The sequence below is a fragment of the Arvicola amphibius genome, chromosome 13 (genome assembly GCF_903992535.2).
Source record: "Arvicola amphibius chromosome 13, mArvAmp1.2, whole genome shotgun sequence".
Taxonomy (NCBI): domain Eukaryota; kingdom Metazoa; phylum Chordata; class Mammalia; order Rodentia; family Cricetidae; genus Arvicola; species Arvicola amphibius.
Genome location: NC_052059.1, coordinates 58,197,414 through 58,220,035, shown reverse-complemented (window position 1 = coordinate 58,220,035; position 22,622 = coordinate 58,197,414). Strand labels below are relative to the sequence as shown.

Below are 22,622 nucleotides of genomic sequence, written 5' to 3'. Positions count from 1 at the left end.
TCTCCCCCTTTTGTCTAAATAAGACAGATACAAAAACCAAATACAACTATATACAATGGGAGCAGGTCATATAAGATTACAAGAAGCAAACAATATTAGGCAAGGAACATATAACAGAAATTTTACTAAACATTTTACTTTAGGAAGTCTAAATAATGTAGAAGGTAGCCACAATTATCTAATCTTTAACCCCATCAAAGATCTGAGAAGGGAAGTAATATTACTAAAGCAACCAGGAAGCACAAACGAGAAACTTTCAAAATGTGCAACAGATGACAGAGACAACTAACTACCTGGGCAACCACACAAAGTCTCGTTAGCAATGTTGAGGCAACCAACTTTGGCTAAAGCCTGATATAACCTGACATACCATTTTTTAACAGCAAGGAACCTTTAGTAGAACTATCCTATCCTGTCTTGGCAAGATAAGACAATTTTGTTTTATCCACTTATGGATATTTTGTATCTTAGTCAGTAGTGGAGGTATGGGCTTTTCTTTGCCCAAAGGCCAGTTCTGTCAAGAAGACAAACTCCCAGTGGAGTGTCTTTGGTGCTCAATGTTCTCTCAGGAGTAGAGCATTGTTGCCAGGAGTGATTGTGTCTCGTAAGTACAAAACTCTAGGTTAGATTAAAGACCATGTTCTACAGCTCTTCGAAGAGGTTGAAGATTATACTATCTATACTAAATATAATCTCTATGTGTCTAAAAAACCTGAATATCCAAAATATAAATATGACAAACATATAATTCTCAACACTTATCTAACTGTATGACTAATAGAATAGACAACTGTGTAATAAATGAAGACAATGATTTCTAAATGCAAACAGGGTCATTACATAAATAATATCCGAGGTAGGAATGTACATTGCAATATGGTAAACAATGTCGTTACATAAATGATATCAGAGGTAGAGATGTACATTGCAATATGGTATATATCTCAATATAGCAATTATTTCAAACAGAGGTAGGATCATACTCTCATACAATGTTCAGTATATCAATATAGGAGAATCAGCACCAATACAGTTTTCAAAAAACAATAACTCACAAATATCAATTATTCCTTCAGACCAGTTAATCCCTCCTTTTTTTTGAAAAAATATATACATATACATAGTTTAGCTCGTAGGGGAAAAAAACTGTGAGTGGATGATCTGCTAAATTAAAATCAACGTTGGATCTCTGAAAAGCTGCATGAGCAGGAGTTCTTCCACATTGGCGGCGATGGCTTGACCCGCAGAAGCGGAGGGTGCCAGCCCCGGGAGCGTGAGGCTGGGGTTCACGAGGGAGCGGAGCCCCACGTTGCAGTGCCAGATGATGTGGCAGAGATTTGAAATAACCAAAAATAGTCCTTTTTGAATAAATCAGTTTTAATAAAGGTAGAAAAATGGGATAAACTTACGCGAACCAAGAGGAAAAGGGAAAAGAGAGCAGGCCTACCCCAAACCCGGTTCTTTTAAAGGTATCCTCTGCCCCTGGGGCGGCTACGCCCCTCAAACAAGGGAATGGTCCACAGCCCCAACAATTATCCTTTAGCTATGGGAACACCGAGTCTTATATATTTTGGAGTGTCCTTATTAATTATGCTTCTGAAATAACAGTTTTACAAAATATACAAACATTCGTTGACATTTTTTCTGATTCATGAGCATTCAATCCTCTTGAAAATTTTATTTACTCTTTTATAGACATATAATATATTTAGATCACGTCCAAACCCTACTTTCTCCTTCAAATTCTCCAGATGCATCTTCATGATGCTTTTATACATTGATATCATTTGTCTTAATTCTATTCTTTGTAAACCTCTGGATCCAATTATAAGTGCCATTATGCACACGAGCATAGATCAATCCACTATACCAGAGACAACCTATTATGACATACATTCCTTGAGACAACTGATTCTGTCTTTTCCTGAATTATTCATGGCCTATATCTTCCAGCTACCAATGGTGCCAGGTCAAAGCTCTTCCACTCATCCTGGAATGTTGATTGATTTAATCCTATGTAGGCAACCACAGTTGCTGAGTTCATCAGTACAAGAATTCTGTCATATTCAGACAATACTATTTTATAGCAATCTTCTCAGACTTCTGGTTTTTCAAGTTTCCATCCTTCTATGTCAATATTTGAGGCTGACCACACCACAATCAATTACTCTTTTGCCTTGGAAAAGTAGTTAGAATCTGTATTAATTATTGTCTTTCAGAACAAGAAGCTTCTCTGATCAAGGATGAGAACTGTAATAATCTATGGGTATAAGGATAAAAATTTAAAAATTGGCTTAATTCTATGTTTACTTAGCAAAATTAAAGTAGTTAGATTCTCTTCTTGGGTGCATGGCCTTCAAATCTTTTTTTTTTTTTTTTTTTTTTTTTTTTTTTTGTTTGTTTGTTTGTTTGTTTTTTCGAGACAGGGTTTCTCTGTGGCTTTGGAGCCTGTCCTTTTTAATTGTTTTTATTGAGCTATATATATTTTTCTCCACACACCTCCTTTCTCCCTCCCCTTCTTCCCTCTCCCATGATCCCCATGCTCCCAATTTATTCAAAAGTTTTTGTCTTTTTCTATTTCCCATGTAGATTGGATCCACACATATCTCTTTTAAGGACCTCTTTGTTGTCTAGGTTCTCTGGGATTGTGAATTTTGTAAGCTGGTTTTTCTTTGTTTTATGCATAAAAGCCATGTATAAGTGAGTACATATTATATTTGTCTTTCTGGATCTGGGTTACTGCTATAGGAATTCCCACAGCCAGTAGCTTTTAAGTTACCCAACCACTTGGGTGAGGCCTGTTATATACGCCAATGTAAACTGTGGGTCTGGCCTCTCTTCCAGTGGTGTGATTCGGTTCCTGTTTCCCATTTGTGAAAAGGATTGTGATCTGTGAGTCTACCCCTAAATCAATAACCTTTTATTATATTCAATTCTGAGTTAGTGCAGGATTTCTTTTTAGAGTACTTCTTCATCTGGTGCCCAACATAAATTTTGGACTCTGTATCTACCAGGTGGAAAGCCTCCCACCCCACCTGCTTGGCTAGCTTTTACCTAAGCAGATTTTTGTAAAGCCCCTGACACATTGGAGCTAACTGCATGCAATGACTTGAAAATTTCCCAAGTTCACACATATCCTTTCCCCCACCGCTGTGTTCCTTGCTGCATGGCGACTTATGCAGCTTCTTATTTGTGCTCCCTGCCCAGTGGTTTTAGGCTTCTTGCTCCTTGTAATGAATTAATTTAATTGATTTTAATTTCTCAAGCAAAGCATACTTTTTAGTATTTAGCCAGTACCAAGGCAGGAAACTAAATCTGCTCAGGACCTTTCATGTTACCACTGGTTGCATTGCTGCTAGTTGTGACTCTGCAACTCTGACACCTGCTGGACAATAAAGATTATTATACCTAAAACAATTTGACCTCATAACAGGTAATTAATGAATCAATAAATCTGAAAGTTATATAATGGCAGACAACAAAGTTACCATGGAAACTTTTAGAAACTTTTTAGCTAATACTATGGACTGTATTCTACAAGGCTTATGTGGTTAATTGTGATACATCCATTTATTGGATATTGGGACTCCGTTTTTTCTTCATATTATATCCTTAAGAAAATGGTTTGATGACAGAGCCAAGAATGAGGTGCATTTAGAAATGATACGGCCTTTACAGACAAATAATGAAGAGCTAGCTGCCAGGCTTAATAACATCAAAAATCAAAAGTTACCTGAGAAAATTAATAGTATTGAAAAGGGTAACATTAATTTGACAGTCAAAACTGAATCCATGTCAAAAAGTACTAAGATATTATCTGAAATAATTCATATTGTTGAATTTGACAATCAAAAATTGTTAAAAAGTTATAGGTTAGCAGATAGAGTATCTTTCCAGGAAGGCAATCTGAACACTATTCAAATAATGTCCAAGGATCAGATGTTATTTTTAAAGGAAAAACTTCAGATGTTGGAATCACATGTGCAGAATGAGGAGCAGAGGCTAGGTGCCTCAATGAAATCACTAGAAATATATACAAGTCAGGAAATTCAGGCTTCACTAAAAAAAGAAGTAAAAATATTTGAAATGATTGAGGAAAGTATTGGAGCTGCTGAGCAGGGAGAGAAGGTACAAGGACAGGATTTAACATCACCAGTAGCTATCAGAGTTGACTTACCAAGGGTTTTAGTTTCCTACCCTGTAATATACTCTGACAAAGTATAAAGTTCTAAAGGCACAAAAGGATCCAAAGAAGGTAGATAAATACCTATAGGAATGAATGTTCTAAAAGAAATTAAGCAAGCTATAATAACTTATGACTTGCATCCAATATTTGTTAGGGAGATGCCAAAGACATGGGCTTCTAGCATTAAAACCATGCCACATGACTGGCTTCAGTTAGTTTCATCAGTCCTGGTTGATGGGTCACAACTGATGTTTAAATGCTATATCAGAGAAAGAAATATCTAATATCTAAAATATTAGAACAGGGAAAAGCAAAAGGACTCGAGACTTCCCAAGTTCAAATTCTTGGTGACAGTAATTATGCTGACACACAGGCTCTTTATGATGAGCAAATCTTGTCCCCATGCCACAAGACAGCCTTAAATGTGTGGGACAGGATTCAAGAACTAGATAAATGAATTGAATCATTTACCAGGGTTAAACAGGCCAGAGAGAACCCTTTGGTGTCTTTTTACAAAGATTAACTAAGAGTGTACAAATAGGAGTCACAGACCCAGATGCTAGATGAGTCCTTGAATCTCTGGTTTTTGAAAATGCCAGCTTAGAATACAAAAAGGTACTTGTGCCTTTAAAGGTTAGATCAGCACTGATACATGAATGGATCCCCCATACAATGAACATTGAAACATTTGACTATAATACTTAATATTGGGTAGGAGAAGCAATTTCCAAAGTTATGAGGAGGCATCAAAATGCCAAATGTTTTAATTATGGTAGAATAATACATCTGAGAAGGGATTGTAGAAAAGGAATTCCTAGGAATAATGTCCCCTCTGGGAATGTCAAGAATAGGAGAACTCAGCCTTCAGGTGTATGTAGAAGGTATGGCAAAGGCCAACATTGGACCAATGAATGCAGATCAACAAAAGATAGACAAGGCAACCTGATATCATTGGGAAACTCCTTTGGGGGGCCTCTCACAGTCCCCCAAGTCAAAAGCGGACCAGTCATTCTGTCACTGTGAAGTACATGTCTCACTAGCAAAATTAAAAAATCTAGAGCCTTCTGGAAAAAAAATACTTTTCTGGATGATGAAATAAACATGGAGGATAAATCAAAAATTTCAATAGAAAATAGGAAACATATATTCTGGCAGACTTCTATAAATGATCAAAGACCAAAGCTAATAGTGCATACAAATGGCATTATAATTGTGGATTTGACAGATACAGGTGCAGACCTGAGTATCATTACTCCAGAATCTTGGCATGCAAATTGACCTCATTCAAGAGTTAGATGTTCAGTTACTTTGTATTATAACCATATCTCAAGAGTAACAAAGCATGAAATGGGTTGAATGCATAGGCATGGAAGGACAGAAAGGAAGGCTGAGGCCATATGTGGCTAATATTGCAGTGAATTTATGATGAAGTCACCTGCTAAAGCAATGAAATACCCAGATTAACATACCTGCAGTCCCAGAAACTCATAATTCTGGGAAGAATATTATAAGGTACTATACACAAAGATCACCAGCCATTCTAGATGTATAAGAACACAAAGCAACTATCAGACCTTTAGAGGTACCAACAACACTATCTTTAAAATGGTTAATTGAAAAGCCAATATGATTAAACAACGGCCATTAACAGAAGACATACTGCAGGCTTTAGAACAGCTGGTACAGGAGCAACTAGATGCTCACCATATTGAAGAATCAACCAGCCATTGGAATTCTCCTGTAATGTTAAAATGAAATCTGGAGTGGAAAGTGGTGATAGATCTAAGAGCTCTCAAAAGGTAGTTCAACCTATGGGCTCTCCCTCTACAATCTGGAATTCCTCTGCCTTCTCTATTGCCAAAAGAATTGCCTCTTATATTATTGATTTGAAAGATTGTTTCTTCACTATACTTTTATGAGAAAAGGACAAAGAATAATTTGCATTTATAGTGCCTACTTATAATAATTCTCAACCTGCTAGTAGATACCAGTGGACCATCCTTTCACAGGGAATGTTCAATAGCCCCATCCTATGCCAATGTTTTGTAAGTCATCCATTGGAAATAATACATAAAAAATTCCTAAATCTAAAGTTTACCATTGAATGGATGGCATTTTGCAATCTGATTCAAACACAGATACTTTAGAAAGAATGTTTGAAGAAGCAAAGAGAGTTTGCCAAAATGGGAATCATAAATTGCTCCTGAAAAATACAAAGAGGAAATTCTGTCAATTACCTAGGTTATAGAATACATTTACAGAAAATTAGAACACAAAAGGCACAAATTAGGAGAGACTGGTTATGATTCTTAATGACATTCAAAGATGTTTAGGAGACATTTCCAGTCTATGACTGGCTATTGGAATAATACCTAGTCTAATAGTTCATTTAAACAAAACTGTAGATGGTGATAAAGACTTGAATAGTCCCAGAGAATTAACAACTAGAAAGGAAAATGAACTGATTATTGTTGAAGAGAAATTACAAGAGGCACTTGTGGTTAGGGTGATTCTAAATCTTAAATGCATTTTAGTCATATTGCCTTAGTGAATTTCTCATACAGGAATTTTAATGCAAAGGGAAGATATTATCATAGAATGGATCCTGATGAACCATTTAAAAGAATACAATTTGTGTGATGTTATTTTGGGGTATAAGCTAGCCAGTGGCCGGGAGCTGGGCAGGATGAAAAGCAGGCCAGCCCACAGCTCATCACTACAGAATGGCGCCCACGTGGATAACCGAATCCGCAGAAAGCTTGAGAAAGCTTGGGAAAGAATAGAGTAAAGCTCCATTTTTCGGGTCTGGCAAGCAAGCACTCTCATCTAAGAGAGGCTTCCTGACTCAGCTTCAGCTGCAAAACATTGCAGCTCTTTTAAGAGGTTCGGCATGCCTTTTTAAGAGGTTAACTGCATGCTTTTCAGTTTTCAGCCGTAGCAGGAAAAAAGCTGTGTCGTTTTAAAATGCCAGCTTTCTGGGCCGTTCTGCTAGGGCAAACTCTGACTTTCAAGCAGGCGGTCCTGACTATGGAGCTTTTGAGTGTTGTTTAACACTGTTGCAGCTTGCTTGCTGGCAGGGACCTTGAACCGCCAAAGAGTTGTGGTACCTCTGCCATGAGGCTGGAAAGCTAGGGAATGGGCTGGATCTAGCCGCCAAAGTCACGGCTTTAGTGCTACTGATATTGTTTGGTAAAGTAAAGATTCATGTAGTCAGAAAGAGAGATATACAGTAAATTAAAAATTCAAAGTCGAAGAAAATGTCTAAGTGGTTTACACTGTGTTAAAAATATATGCAGGCTAAAGGTTAAAGTTCTTAAAAGTAAAAAAAAAAGAAAAAGAACAAAAAAGGAAGTAGTTTGTTGTGGTGGTACATACCTTTAATCCCAACACTTGGGAGGCAGAGGTAGATTAACCTCTGTGACTTCAAGGTGTGGTAGCACACACCTTTAATCCCAATGCTTGGAAGGCAGAGACAGACAGATCTCTGTGACTTCAAGGTGTGGTAGCATACGCCTTTAATCCCAGCACTTGGGAAGCAAAGGCAAGTGGATCTCTGAGAGTTCAAGGACAGCCTGGTCTGCAGAGTTATTCCAGGTCAAAGATATATAGAGAACTTGTCAAAAAAAAATAAAAATAAAAATAAACAAAATAGAGGTTAAAATAAAGCCGTACAAAGATGGAAAATACACAAAGAATCTTGATGCTGTATACTATTATGCTTTCTTTGAATTGTTTGAATGCTGAGGAAGGAGCAACAGCTGCTAAAAGATATTTGTTTACAAATGCTGCTAAACTATTCCAGAATAGATATTTTGAAAATACCTTGACTTTACAATTTGGATCTAAGGACATGATGCTTTGGAAAGGAGTTTCTTTTGTTTTTACAGAAAATGAGACCCGTTGGATTGCTTCTATCCCAATATGGTATGATAGACCATGCCCTCCTGAAAGGTTGCTGTGAACACCTTCAGAAAATTACTTCACCCAATTGATGACTGAGATGAACCTGGCACACAGGTTACACCATGAAAGATCTGTTAACAGCGTCCCCATTCAGCAGGAAGCAGTTTGGAGAGAAATAACTGCACCCATGTTCCCAAATATTGTTTATAAGTGTTCTTTTACATTTAAAGGGGGGATATGATATAGATATGAATAATTTGCATTGGTATAGATTTTGCTTTATTGATAGACATTTAAGGTCAATTTTGTTATATGTATATGTATTTTTGATACTGATTAAGGTATTGTGATTGTGTAGTTCATTTTAAAAATGTAATGTATAATTAAGAAATATAGGTTGTTAATGGATAATCATCAATAATAGTAAAGCTTATAGTCATGTTAGTTAGATTTTCTAGATATATAGAGGTATATTTCAGTTAGATAGACATTCTTCATATCTTTTAAAGACTACAGAATATTCCACTTAAATGTCTTAATAACTTAGGACTTTTCATGACAATGAGACACATCTGCTCCTGGCAGCACAAGCTACTTCAAGAGGAAGATGGGCATCTAAGAGGCTACTTATGGAGTTTGATAGCCATTGGGCAAGAAACTGCTCTTGCTTGGACTCTTGCATAAACTGGACACAGAGAGGAATGCTGAACTTGCCTAAATGTGAGATGATTCTTTGGGGTTCCTGACTCATGAAAGAGTCTGCGAGACATTCTGCAGGACACAGCAGATACTGACTGAACTGCCTTTGAAATTTCCTGCTTCATGGAAATGTCTCTGGATACTATGGGCCTGAAGGCTGAAGATGGATGCCCCAACAGTACAAAAGAACTTTGGGTGACTGTCCAGGGCAGCGAGATGTCTCTATCATTTCTAGAGTTTGGAAATTGCATATTTCTTATTTACTTAGGTAATATTGTGTCCTTCTGGAGTCTTTGATGGAGCTGAAGAAGAATAGATAGATTAGTTATAGTTGTTTTCCTTTGTTATGATAAAAGATAAAGTAGATATAAATATTGTAACTGTAATTTTTGCATGATAACTGTTTTGTTATATGTAATTTTACTATGTTAAAGTTAAAGCCTGTCTTTTTTGTTTAAACAGAAAAAGGGGAAATGATGGATGCTTCCCATTGGATAATAAAGAAACTGCCTGGCCCATTTGATTGGCCAGCCCTTAGGTGGGTGGAGTAGACAGAACAGGAAGAAGGAAGTGAGGTAGATGGCTCAGTCAGATGCTATGCCTCTCCTAAGTTAGAGAGACCGCCGTGCCTCTCCTCAGAGAGAAGCCAGACGCAATGAAGCTCCAGCCCAAGATGGACGTATGCTAGAATCTACCTGGTAAGGCACCACTTTGTGGTGCTACACAGATTATTAGATATGGGTTAGTCAAGATGTGAGTAAGAGACTGAAAATAATGGGCCAGGCAGTGTTTAAAAGAATACAATTTGTGTGATGTTATTTCGGGATATAAGCTAGCCAGTGGCTGGGAGCTGGGCAGGATGAAAAGCAGGCCAGCCCACAGCTCATCACTACAGAACCAAGTAAAAAATTTAAAACTTATGTAGAAAACGTCTCTGAATTAATTATAAAAGGAAAATTGAGACTTTGTCAATGAGCAGGTTTAGATCCAGCAGAAATTATAGTGTCTTTCAACTACTGATAAAATTTTTAAAATATGGGAAGACAGTCAACATTGGCAAAGAGCTTATGCTAAGTTATTTAGGAGATATCAATAGCAATTATTCCAAAAGTGATAGAATTAACCTTATAAAGAGAAATACTTGGATCCATCCTTGCATAGGACACACCAATAACTGAAGTCTGTACATTCTGTACTGATGCAAATAAATCAGGAAAGGCAGTTTACAAATCAGAAGATTTAAGTTAGGTGGAACAAAGCCCATATAATTCTGTCCAAAAGGCAGAATTATATGCTATTCTCATGGTACTAAGGGATTTTAAAGAACCTCTTAATATAGTTACTGATTCAAAATATGCAGAAACAGTTTCTTGCATTTTGAAACCACTGAAATTATACCAAATGCTACAGAATTGACTTCATTATTCATATAGGTTCAAGATACAATCAAGAATAGGCTCTATCCCATGTACATAACATACATTCAATCCGATACAGGTTTACCAGGTACTCTAGCACAAGGTAATGCATAAGTTGATCAACTATTGATTGGAAATGTGTTGAAGGCCTCAGAATGTCACAAGAAACATCACATCAATAGCAAAGATTTAAAGAGTTTTTCTTACATGGCAAAAAGCTAAGAAGATTATGAAGAGATGCCCTGCTTGCTCCTTCTAAAAACAAACACTGTTACCTGAAGGGAGAAACCCAAAGGGTACTCAAAGGAATAAAATATGGCAAGAGTTTTAACCAGAGCTGAACCCTGTATGCTATAGCCCAGAACTTCCAGGTAATATGTGTTCAGTGGTACAATAGTGTCCTGACCACTACAGAATAACAATGCTTTCTGATTGGCTTTGAAGCCTACTCTATAGTAGGGAATTCATGCCTAGTATTATAACATGGCCCAAAATCCCACAGTGAAGCAGAGCATAGGCCTGAGTAGAAATAGAAATGCTATTGCTACTTTGCTAAATGATCATGACAAACTGCCTTCTAGTGTGTTTTTATATTCACAGATTAATGCTAGGCTCAACTTTTGCTGGATTATTTGTTTCAGGAAGATTCTATAACAGGTTTTCAATGTTTTGTTCAAATGCCTTCAGTGTTAGTTATCACTCCCCCACATACCTCCTTCCATCCTACCTTTCTATCGTTACTCCTTTAAATCCTGCCTGTTCCATTTCAGGAAGTATTTTTACATTTCCCCTTTCTCTGAAGATTTGCTCCTCCCTCATAGCCTCTGATAAATACATAGCATCTATGAATATTCAAAATGAAACACACATATTAAAAGCTAGCACCCTGCTGAGCAGTGATGGCACATGTCTTTAAACCTAGCATTGGGTCAGGTGGATCTCTGTGAGTTCAAGGTTAGCCTAGTTGGAAGAACTAGTTCCAGGACAGGTTCCAAAGCTATAGAGAAACTGTGTCTTGGGGAATAAAAGGGAAAAAAACTAGCACTGACATACTTGAGAAAAAACAATGTTTCTTTGTTTGTTGGATCTGGGTTATCTTGTTCAAGATGGCCTTCCAGTTCCAAACACTTACCTGCAAATTTCATTTTTTAAAATTCAGTTGAATAATACTCCACTGTGTAAATGTGCCACATTTTCACAATTCACTCATCAGTTGATGGACATCTAAAGCATCTCCAATTCCCAGTGATTATGAGTAGAGCAGCAATGAACATGGAAAAGTGAGTATCTCTTTAGAAAGATATGCAATTGTTCAATCTTTTGGTTAATTCCTCAGGAGTGGTATAGCTAGTGCGTTGAATCTATGTTCAGCATTTGGAGGAACCTCCATACTGATTTCCAGATTGCTTGCACCTGTTTCCACTCACATCAGCAATGAGTAAGTTTTCTCCCTCATGTCATCCTCTCAGCTACTGTCCTGTTTCTGAGGTTCCTACAGTCCCTCCTGCTCCTGGTCTTAGGTGTAGCAATGGCATTGCAGATGTATTAACTGTGACTTGAGACTTCACAGTACTTATTCTCTGCATTTGACCAGTTGCCGAACACTGTAGTGGCCCCTATCTGCTTCAAAATAAAACTTCTGTGATGAGGGATGAGAACTACAGTTATCTGTTGGTGCAGTTATAAATATTTAGAATACAGTTTGAAGATACATTGATTTTGGAATGTGGTTGTAATGGGTTCTCTGGGTTCTCCTCGTGGGTCACTGACCTTTCCAGACATAGGTAGTTAACAAGGTATATGGAATTGGTCCTTACTTCCTTCCTACTGAGCAAGTCTTAAATCCACTAAGACATATGCTAGTTTCCAACAAGATAGACATTCTACTGTTGCAACTTTGTGGTTGTTCTCACCATGGTGGTCATTATTTTGGTGCATACTCCTTATACAGCATGGTAGGATTATTTATTGCTTCAGTCCATTGGAATCTTACATATGCTATGAGGACTCATCCTCAGGATGGGGTCTCCATGTAGTTCTAGGAAAATTCCTTCTGTTCTATGTCTGAATTATGAGGTGTTCTTATAAAATGGGTCTTATCTACAAATTCTGTGAAGCAATCAAGGACAATGGAAATAGATCATTTCATTTCGAAGAGACTCTTGATGCCCCTGACCAACAACTTGAAGGGACGTTTCCCCATGCTTGGCACTGACATTTTTAATAAATTTAGCATTCATTATAGATTTGGCAAGCTTGCTTATGAGAGACACTATTCAATTCTGTGCCATTATAAGTAGGTTTTGGAATTTAGAAATGTAATTACACATTCCATTTTGCTCCCTAACCAGTATGATAGCATGTTCTTCTTTGCTGTTTTTATGTACACAAATATGTATCTTTCTTGAGGGACATTATAGTCTTTGATTTCAGATCATTCTTCATTACATAGAGATAAATATAAGTAATAGAGCATTTAACTTTAAATCACTATTTTATTTCCAGATTTGAGATGGATCAAAACCTCAGGCTTCTTCCCTATATTTCAGAACAATTGTCTGAGAACTTAACTCTAATCCTAGGTGGCTCACTACACCACATCCTCACAATTTAAACAAAGTGCAGTAGTCTATGAGAATGGGCATTGGGGGAAGGATTTTTCGAAAGAATCTCTCAATACCAGGCTGCTTACTACATGGTGTATCGGAAAGAGAAGGAGTTGCCCTTTGGGCAACATCTTGAGAGTTCCAAGAGCTGTGTTTCCTGAGTGGCTTTACTAATTGAATACTATTGGGGAGTGTGACGTTTTCAATGAGAAGGGCCCCATAGGCAAAATCTGAATGTTTGGTTCTGAACTGGTGGACTGTTTAGGAAGGATTGGTAGGTGGGGCCTTGTCTGAGGAGGTGTGTCACTGGTGGTGGACTTTGAAATCTCAGAGTCTAACCCAGGCCCAGTATCTCCCTCTCTGCCTCTTGTTGGTGATCAGATGTAATCTCTTAGCTATTTCTTCAGGGACATGGTTGACTCTCTGCTCCCCTGCTTGCCCATGATCATCATGGCTCACCCTCTGAAAATGGAATCAAGTCCAAATTGAAGATTTTCTTCTATAAGTTGTATTAGTCATTTTGTCTCGTCACAGCAATAGAACAGTAACTGAAAACAGAAATCTGGATGAACCCTTTGTAAAATGTAGCAAGGAAAGGAAGAATCTAAATAACTTGTGGAGTGAGACTGAAGCAGAGTTTTAAAGACTAGAGTCTGTGTTCCTTATTTGGTCATAAATTGTCAGGGTAATAATAGAAGATTATTCAAGATTTTAAACATCTAAATTTTGTAAGACATCTTCACAGAGATAAACTTTATGCCTTGGTTTTCCAGGAGGTATTTTCTGTGAGAGGTCTTCCACTTAGGAAGAGACTAGTATTTCAGGGAATCAAATCTTGGTTTATCTCTCCATCCTATGCTGTCAGAATATCTACAGATTCCAAGGATTCTAGGAACTTGGCAAGAGATTTGATGCTATATTTCAGGAGGCTGAGTAAAGCCCTCTTAGAGAAGGCACACAGCTCTTCCTTACAAGGCCATTCCCCTCAGCCCTCCTGCACCCTTGGTTTGTGTGCAGCTTCCCCTGCAGTCTCCCTCACTGTGTCACTCAGAGCACAGTAGTACAGGGCAGAGTCCCACAGCTGCACTGAGGACTTCTGCAGGTGGAAGGAGCTGTTGCTCTTATGGAGAGTGGCGTGGAACCCTTGGTGCTCTGTCCTCTTGTTGTCTGTGGCACTTCTCATCATCATCTGAGGGCCTTTGACATATTGCACATACCAGAAAAGAACAGGAGCTGAACCAGTAGTCTGATAGGTGCAGTTCAACTTCACAGACAACCCCTCTGTGACAGTAACCAGGCCTTCTGTTTGGGTCACTGAGTCTCCATTAACATTTCCTAAAAATCAAACAGTCATCAATCAATCAATATGGAAGAATCACTTTACTATGTGACAAAGAAGCTAAAGATGTCCACAGCTGTAAGAAAATGATGTCATCACCACTTAGGATAAATGTGTAACTTACTGAGAATTAACAGGAGTCCTAGGACTGAACAGGTATCAGGAAACATGTTCATAGAGGCCAATGTCCAATGACACTCAGTTCTTGAGTTCAACAAACTCAAAAGACAAGTCTCCTCAGGACCTTACATTGTGTCAAGTGAAGCCACCAACTGGATGCAAACCTTAACCACATCTGCAGAGGCAGTGCCCTCTGCTGATTTCCCTTCAAACTGCACCATAGATATCTGCACAACATATTGTGAATAAACTTGAAACCTCACCCAAATGAGGCAGGTCTCAAGTTGATAGTGAAGTCCTCCAATCAGCAGGGTTACTGAACTATATGTATCCTATGATATCTAGTGTGATGAATGCAAATTAATTAATATACACATGCCTCTGATAAAATCTATCTACTTTTTGCCATTTTATTAGTACTTAGAGAATACTATACAATTAATTTGGATTATATTCATCTGCCCCCTCATCCTGCCAGATCCTTATACTTTTCTTATCAATGCAGTTTTGTGCCCCCTGTCCCCAACTTAAAAATAAAATCAGGTTTGCATTAGAGTTTGTACAGCCCATATATTCTTGGACATGTGGCCTTAATTGGAGGATTATCTATGTACCCAGGACTGTACCAATAAAGAAACCTGAATCCTCTTCCCAACAGCTACCAACTTCCTCTCGCTCTTTGACTAAGGGTGGCAATGCCCACCTTCTCTCTATGTGCTGGAATTATGTTTGCCATGGTCCTTTGCAAGTCTTATGTGTGCTGTCAACCACTGTGAGTCGATGTGTGCAGCTGTCCTGTTGTGTCCAGAAAACAATGTCCTCTTATAGCCACCCCCCCCCACCTATGGCTCTCACATTCTTTCCACCCCCTGTGTTTCACTGACTTCTCTGGGAGGAGGGTGTGTGATGGAGGTGCCCCACCTGGGGCTGAAAGTTCTGCAGTCTCTTCATCTCTGCAGCACTGTGAGTTCTGGTTCTCTGTGACAATGACCATGTACTGCCACCAGGGAGAGGATGACAAAATTGTATTCAATATTTAGAATAATTTTTAAAATGAAGGAAGGAGAAAACTGTCTAAAATGATTTTGAGTGAGTTGAAGCCTTTTTATTTTATATTTTTAATTTCTACACTAGAGTTGGCACTTACCAACTAACTACTGGCATATTTTGCAATGGAATGCCTGTTAGGCAGGATGTGGACGGGGCTCCAGGTCCTGTGGCAGGATTAAGGAGAGGCTGCAGGTGCCTGGGGAGCAGTGTGTCCTTGCAGCACAGAAGTACATGGCAGTGTCTTCAGGCTTGGCGTCTGTGATGTACAGGGAGAAATGTTTGGTTTTCTTATCCAGGAAAACTATCACTCTTTCATCCTACTTTTGTTTCCATATTTGAATGAATGTCAACAATGAGCTTAATATGCTCTCCAGATTTTTGTTTATACCAAGGGAAGTAGGACGAGGCACTGTCTGCATATGTGCAGGTGATGACAGTGCTGTCTCCCTTCTGGACTCTCAGTCTAGAAGGATGCTGCTCCACCTGCTCACTGTGGATCACCCCAATGCAGAGAGATGAAAAGAAAAGAAAAATGTTGTCAGTTCATCACTAACCAGAATTCTTTTTTTCTAAAGTCAGTAGAGAAAAGCTGAATAAAATAGAGTTCCTCTTAGATATATCATAAATACCCACAGAATATTATGTGGCCCTAAAATGATAACTCACCATATAGCTGCCATTAAAGAAATATGAATAAAGTAGGAGCATATGTCTTCATTGCTCTTCCAATTAAATGAAGATCCAGGATGCAATCGTGATGACTAGCAAGTCAGCTGAAGCTGGCAGGGTGTTTTTCTTTATCAGTAACAATTCTACCTCTTGTCATCCACTCAGCCACTGAGAAAAAGGCTGTGCTTCTGCCCTAAGCCTGCACAGTCAGCATGCACAGAAGTGAGTCCTCTGCATACGCCCCAGCAACTGAGGTCTACTGCCACCTTGTGGTTCCATTCTTAATCAGTGAGGCCTCTGCTTAAATGTCTCTGACCTGTGAGGGATTCAGACACATACAACAGCAATATGTTATATCAAGTGTATCCTAATACTGAGAGATCAAGGATGGTATTTGTACACACTAGTGACCTCTTTCCTACCTTTACATCTAAAAAAGCATATGTATCATTCTTCTTATTTAAGTATATATGTAATGTGTCCACATACAAATATATATATATATATATATATATATATATATATATATATACATGATGTATTCATGTGTGAGTGTAACATCATTTCTTCTGTTCAGAACTCTATTTACTAATACACTCCCATGTCCCAGAATGTTCAGATCATTCATTAAGCAACTATTCCCCTCCTTGGAGACAGAAACTTAGGTCAGCACTTGTCCTTGAGAGTTATGGCACTCAGTAAAGCTTTTCAGGTCTCTCATGGGCTTTGAGTTGCAAAAGAACAGTGTTCTTTCTATTTTAGTGAGTTCTTGATGACAGTACAGACATGATGCTTCCATATCTTACTTTCCAGAGTAGCTGGCCAGGAATGAAAACCATACATAGCTACCCTTAGGAAAGTTCTCAGAAATCATTCGATCTTGAGGATAACAGCGTCCGTTTCACTCGCTCCCACAGCATCTAGACTGAATGACTGTCAGAAGAGCTATGGTGGATTCCATGGAGAATCTGCCAAACCTCGCAGCAAACCCATCTTCCCGAGGACCCTCTCAGCACTCTCCCGCTTCCCACCTGTTTCCCTTTCTTTGTGTCAGCTGTAAACAGATATAAACTTTCTATCTGAGAACCAGTGTACCCGCAGGCTTGGGGAGCATCCAGGCCAGATTCATTGTCCTTCAGGTCCCTCACTGCAATTCCCAGTCCTGTAGCAGGCTGCCTGCCTGTCCTCTCACCCTTGCTCCATTCACTGAGGACTCAGCAGAACCTGGCTGCATTTCCTTTCCTCCATCACTGCCATTGCTTGGTGTCAAAAGCCAGTAGAAACACTCCTTGTGGGAATGTGGTGGCCACACATTCCTGGGAAGCAGGTAGTCTATCTTCAGTACCTTTCCTGTTCTACACTGCAATGTCCCCAGTTTTGTCCTCAGACCTGCAGAATGATATCTACAGAGTCCTGTCCATGACCACTGTTTTCATTCCCCAGGGGCATCGCCACAACCTTGCATAGGACCCGGCTTCCATTATTACTATCAGCCTTTCCTTCATGTCACCCTGCAGTACATAAAAACACATTCTACCCTAGTGACCTCACTGGTAGCAACTCACATAGATTATTCACATTCTCCTTTTTGTCTTGTTTTACCATCTCTCATTCTCATGCTCAGCCTGCTAACAGCTTGCTTACAGGTCCCGTCCTCAACTCTATTCACATGACACTTCCTTTACCTTCCCCAATCTCCAGACCTACCCCATATCCACAAACAGGGACATAGTCGTTACTGCTGAGTCTCACTTTTGGCTTGGTCAACCTCTGAATTACATCCAAGAGGATGAGAAATCAACCTTTGAAATACACAGGATTTGCCTGTTTCATCCAGGGGGCTCAGTCTACTGTATGTTCAAATAACATGCAACCAATCAAAGAAGTCTACATGCCCAAGAATAATCACAAAACCCCAAACAATGTAAGACAGCATGCTGCCCATCCCCCAAATACAGAATTACCTAAATAAACCTCAGAACATAGAAAATAAAAGAATTCTCATAAACTTCATTAAAGAATTCAGGGAGTTTAATGATGACACAAACAGCTCAGTGAGTTTAAAAAAAATGTTCTTAAACAAATAAATGCTTGAGTGATGCCCAATAAAACATATCATAAGACTGGATGAAATGATGAGAACAATACAGGATTTTAAAACCAAAAGCAATGAGACATAGAAATATTGATCATAACTCAAGCTGAAATGAAGATGGAATTAAAGCTTAATGGGCCAATGAAAAAAATCAGGAGGTGCCTTACAATTAGAACACATGAAAAGAAGTTAGAATATCAGGGCTCAAAGATAAAGCAAGTATTATAAAAAATGTTCAGACTCAAGAAAGTAACATGCAAGGATAGTAGTTCACCATAGAAGGGCCACATTTTGAAGGCTGGAAAGATGGCTTAATGGTTAAGAGTATCAACAGCTCTTCGATAGGATCTCGGATCAATTGCAAGGACCCATATCATGGCTCACAACTATCTGTAACTCCAGTTTTAGGGGATCAAACAACATTTTAGGGCCTCTTCTGGTATCAGACATGTATGTGATATACAGACACACATACAGCTAAAATACATATACAATAATAATAATACATATAATAATGATGATGATAACAATAATAATAAACTTTTAAAAATCTATGCAAATTACAACCATAAATGAAAAAGAATCCCAAGTCAAAGGTGTAGAATGGCCCTTCAAATTATTATAGAAGAAAATTTCCCTAAACCAAGAAAAGGTAAACCCATATAGAAGAGGAACCACATAAATACCAAATAAATAAGAAAATTAAAAGAAATCCCGCCTAGAATATCACAGTTAAAACACAAAACATACAAAAGAGATGAAGAATATGGGATCCTGCAAAATAAAGAAAATAAACACAATTTATATATAAAGGAAAATCAATCATAGCAGCACATGATTTCTCTTGGAAACTTTAAAAGCTATCAGAGACTGGAGCAATGTATGCCAAATTCTAAAATAGTCTACATGATAACCTAGACTACAGTAACTAGCAAAACTATCTGCCATAGATTAAGAATAAAGAAACATGATCCATGATAAATATAGGCTAAAAGACTTCAAGACCATGAGGCCATTCATACAGAGGATTCTAGAAGCAATACTTCAGGCTAAAAAGATGTATAAACATGGCCAAGAAATACAGAAAGAAACAAATGAAGTGATAATCACTGAAGTGCAACATATGCCTATGAACACAAAGAATAACAATACAACAAAATGACTGAAGCCAATGCACACCCTTCAACGATAACTCAGATCCTTAAAGACAAATGTCACATGTTCTTTCTCATGTTGTCTCTATCAAAATCTACAGGTGTGACTTATAAACTGAAGAAACCACAGACACCAGGAAAGTAAAATGGGACCTTGTGAGGAGAGATCTAGATGAAATGAAAAAGGAAATGGAAAAAAAGAGGAGGGAGCTTTAATTGGGTGAGAATAAGGAAAGTCAATACAGAAGCAGAGGGAGAAAGGAGAGACATAGAATACATGATGTTCAATAAAGTCTCAAGAAATTGTATTATTTCATGTTTGCACAAAATACACACACACACACACACACACACACACACACACACACACCTTAAACTAATTTGGGCTACTTGGACTGACCATGGTCCCCACGAGAGCAATAGGATAACAAAACCCAAGTTCATTATTTCTTGACATCTATACTTTGGTTGCTATTTCTTCTTTTTGTGTCCTAGAGCTTTCATGTGTGCTGTTAAGTTGGTAATATAAGCTCTCTCCATTATTATGTGGACACTTAATGCTTTGAACTTACTTCAGAATTACCTTCCCTGTGTCCAATTTTTGTTGGCATGTAGTGTTAACATATTCCTTCAATTCCAGAAAGTTTCTCATTTTTATTCTTGACCATTTTTTATTTTTTATTCTTGTTCAGTTGTAATGAGTGTATAAACTCTCTTCTTTCTGTTGTTGGTGTTATTAATGATGGTAAGAAAGTATGGAATATTTTATTTCTATTTTCCTATGTGTATTAAAACTTGTGTCCAAGTCTATGGTCAATTTTGAAGAAAGTTCCACGAGGTTCTGGAAAGAAGGTATATTCTTTTCTGTTTGGGAATAGAAAAGATATTGATATTGTTCAGATATTTTCTGTGCCTTTGACCTGGGTTGCTTCTCCAGATTTTGTCTTTTCAAAGTGTCCTAGGTTTCTCTAATGTTTTGTGCCTAAAATTTTTTAGATTCAACATCTTCTTTGACCAAGGTGTCCATGTTTTCTATCATCTCCAATGGTTGAGATTATTTTATTTCATCTCTTATAATCTCTTGGTGAAGCTTGACACTGAGCTTCCTGTTTGAGTTACTAAACTTTGTTTTCCATTCTTCCCTTACTTTCTGTTTTCTTTATCAATTCTATTTCTTCTTGCAAGTCTTGAACTATTTTCTTCACTACATCTTTCTGCTTTCATAAATTAATTAAGAAGCTTATTCATTTCTGCTTTGAACACCTCTGGCATATTCATAACTTCTATTCTAAACTTATTGTCTTGTTTTCCAACTACATTGCTTTTTACAGGGCCTACTGTACTAGTGTTTCTGGGTTTTACTGGAGACATGTCATGTAGCTGTTACTGACTGTTTTTATGCTGGAATCCAGACATCTTGGTTTGGGATCACTGCAAACCCTGGTGCTGATATCTGATCTTGTTTTTATTGGGTTTTGCTGTTCTTTGCTTTATGTTGCCCTCTCTGGTTCTTAGGAAAGTGTAGTGACTCTGGTTTGCCTGGTAGGCTGATATTCTGCCAAATGTTGCAAGTAGGCTTCCTGATATAATGAGGTTCTTCATATTGGATGCTGAGACTTAGGCATGAGAATTGGTTAGAAGGGTGGGAAGAAGAAAGTAGGGAAGAAGTCAGGGTGTGCCAACAGAATCTGCTTAGTGCTCTGGGAATGGGGGCAAAGAGGGAGGAGAAGGCATAGCAGGAGGTCTTATATGGAAAGATATACCAAAGATATACCCAGAGATGTACTGGGGATAAGACTGGGGGTTTGGATTTAGAGAGGAGGATGAACACTGAAGATCTCCTACCTGCTCCTGCTTTCCTTTGTTCTGTCCATCCTACCCATATTACTTTATTAGAAATCTTAAGGTATGGAAGGGCTGTTACCCTCTGATAAGCTGTCCTTTGATAGTATTAAATAGACCTAATCTAGATGCCACCCTTTCTGGCATATTTAGCTCTCTGTGAATAACTTGAGACAGAGGTGACATGCAACAATATGAAGACAATGACTTGTATATGAAGATCAAGGCAACTGAGGACTTCATTGTTTCCATGATGATCAGAAACCAGACTTTCTTTTGCTCCCCTGAGTTTGTGCTCAGCTCCCCCTGTAGTTTGTGACACTGTGTCACTCAGAGCACAGTAGTACACAGCCGAGTCTGAAACTTTGACAGTGGCTTTCTGTAAGTGGAAGGAAGTGGATTCTTTATTGTATGTAGCTTCAAAACCTCTGTTGCTTCCCTTGTTGTTGGCTGTTGTGACTTTCAAAAGCAGCTCTGGACCTTCTCCAGGATATTGGACATACCAGAACAGATATGGGTACTGTGTAGTTGAATAAGTGCAGTTTATAAATAGGAAGTCGTCTTCTGAGAGAGTCACTTGACCTTGTTTCTGGGTCACTGAGTCTCCATTAGTTTTTCCTAGAGGAAGAAGAGGATATGTGTCACATTAACGACAAAGCTCTTCAATGATTAAATGTTTTTCTGACATCATATAAGAAAGACCATAAATTTTAATTCATTTCACTTACCAAGTATGAACAGCAGCATCACAGTCACTAATGCTGGAGAAGTATTCATCTTTAGTATCACCCAAGTAATGTTCTTGACTCTTCACACAAAGAAATGATGATATGGCATCAAATGATGAACTTATGTAGCTTTTACTTCACAGAGATAATGATCTTGTGTCAGGAAACTCCTCCCCTTAGATGATAGAGACAAACCGGGGTCTCTTACCTCCCAGAAGTTACTAGTGTACTTTTATCCTTGAAATCATTCATAAGGCACGTGTCAATTTTAAGTTGCCCTTACATAAAGGATATAAGCAACGGTCATTATATATCCAAGGTTGTCATTCTTAGGATTCAATCTCACATGAAAGTTTTATAGTGAAATATTTGATGGGTTCTCTGTTTTGGTTTTTACCATAAAAGAAATTAAAGGCAAGAAGAAGATTTTTACCAGTTTACCCATTTTATATTCACTGACTTGAATTTGGAGTAAGATACTATTCAGGCCTAAATTGATGGCTCAGCACTTGAAAGCACTTATTTATTGTTCTTACAGAAGATCCGAGTTTGATTTTCATAACAAAAATAGTGTTTCTCAACCATATGTAACTCCAGTTCCAGGGTAAATGAGTCTCTTTTATGATCTATGTGAGCACCAGGTACACACCAAGTACATAATTACAAATGCAGGCAAAACACTCATGCACATAAACAAAATAAATAAATAAATATTTAAAATTTTCTAACATTATTATGTCATGGTAATTATAAACTTGATTTCAGACTGTGTGATCATTAAAATCTGTTCTTTTTATCTTCTAGAAATTCAAA

General features: G+C 38.1%; 2 gene segments (V, D, J or C); both read right to left on the bottom strand.

Moving 5' to 3' along the window:
• Nucleotides 1-13,797: 13,797 nt before the first annotated feature.
• On the bottom strand, nt 13,798-14,389 carry LOC119800429. The segment is given in 2 exon segments: nt 13,798-14,147; nt 14,276-14,389. Coding segments are annotated over 2 exon segments (402 nt in total).
• Nucleotides 14,390-14,396: 7 nt separating this feature from the next.
• On the bottom strand, nt 14,397-21,882 carry LOC119799830. The segment is given in 4 exon segments: nt 14,397-14,498; nt 17,183-17,379; nt 21,352-21,699; nt 21,810-21,882. Coding segments are annotated over 4 exon segments (696 nt in total).
• Between the last annotated feature and the right edge of the window lie 740 nt (nt 21,883-22,622).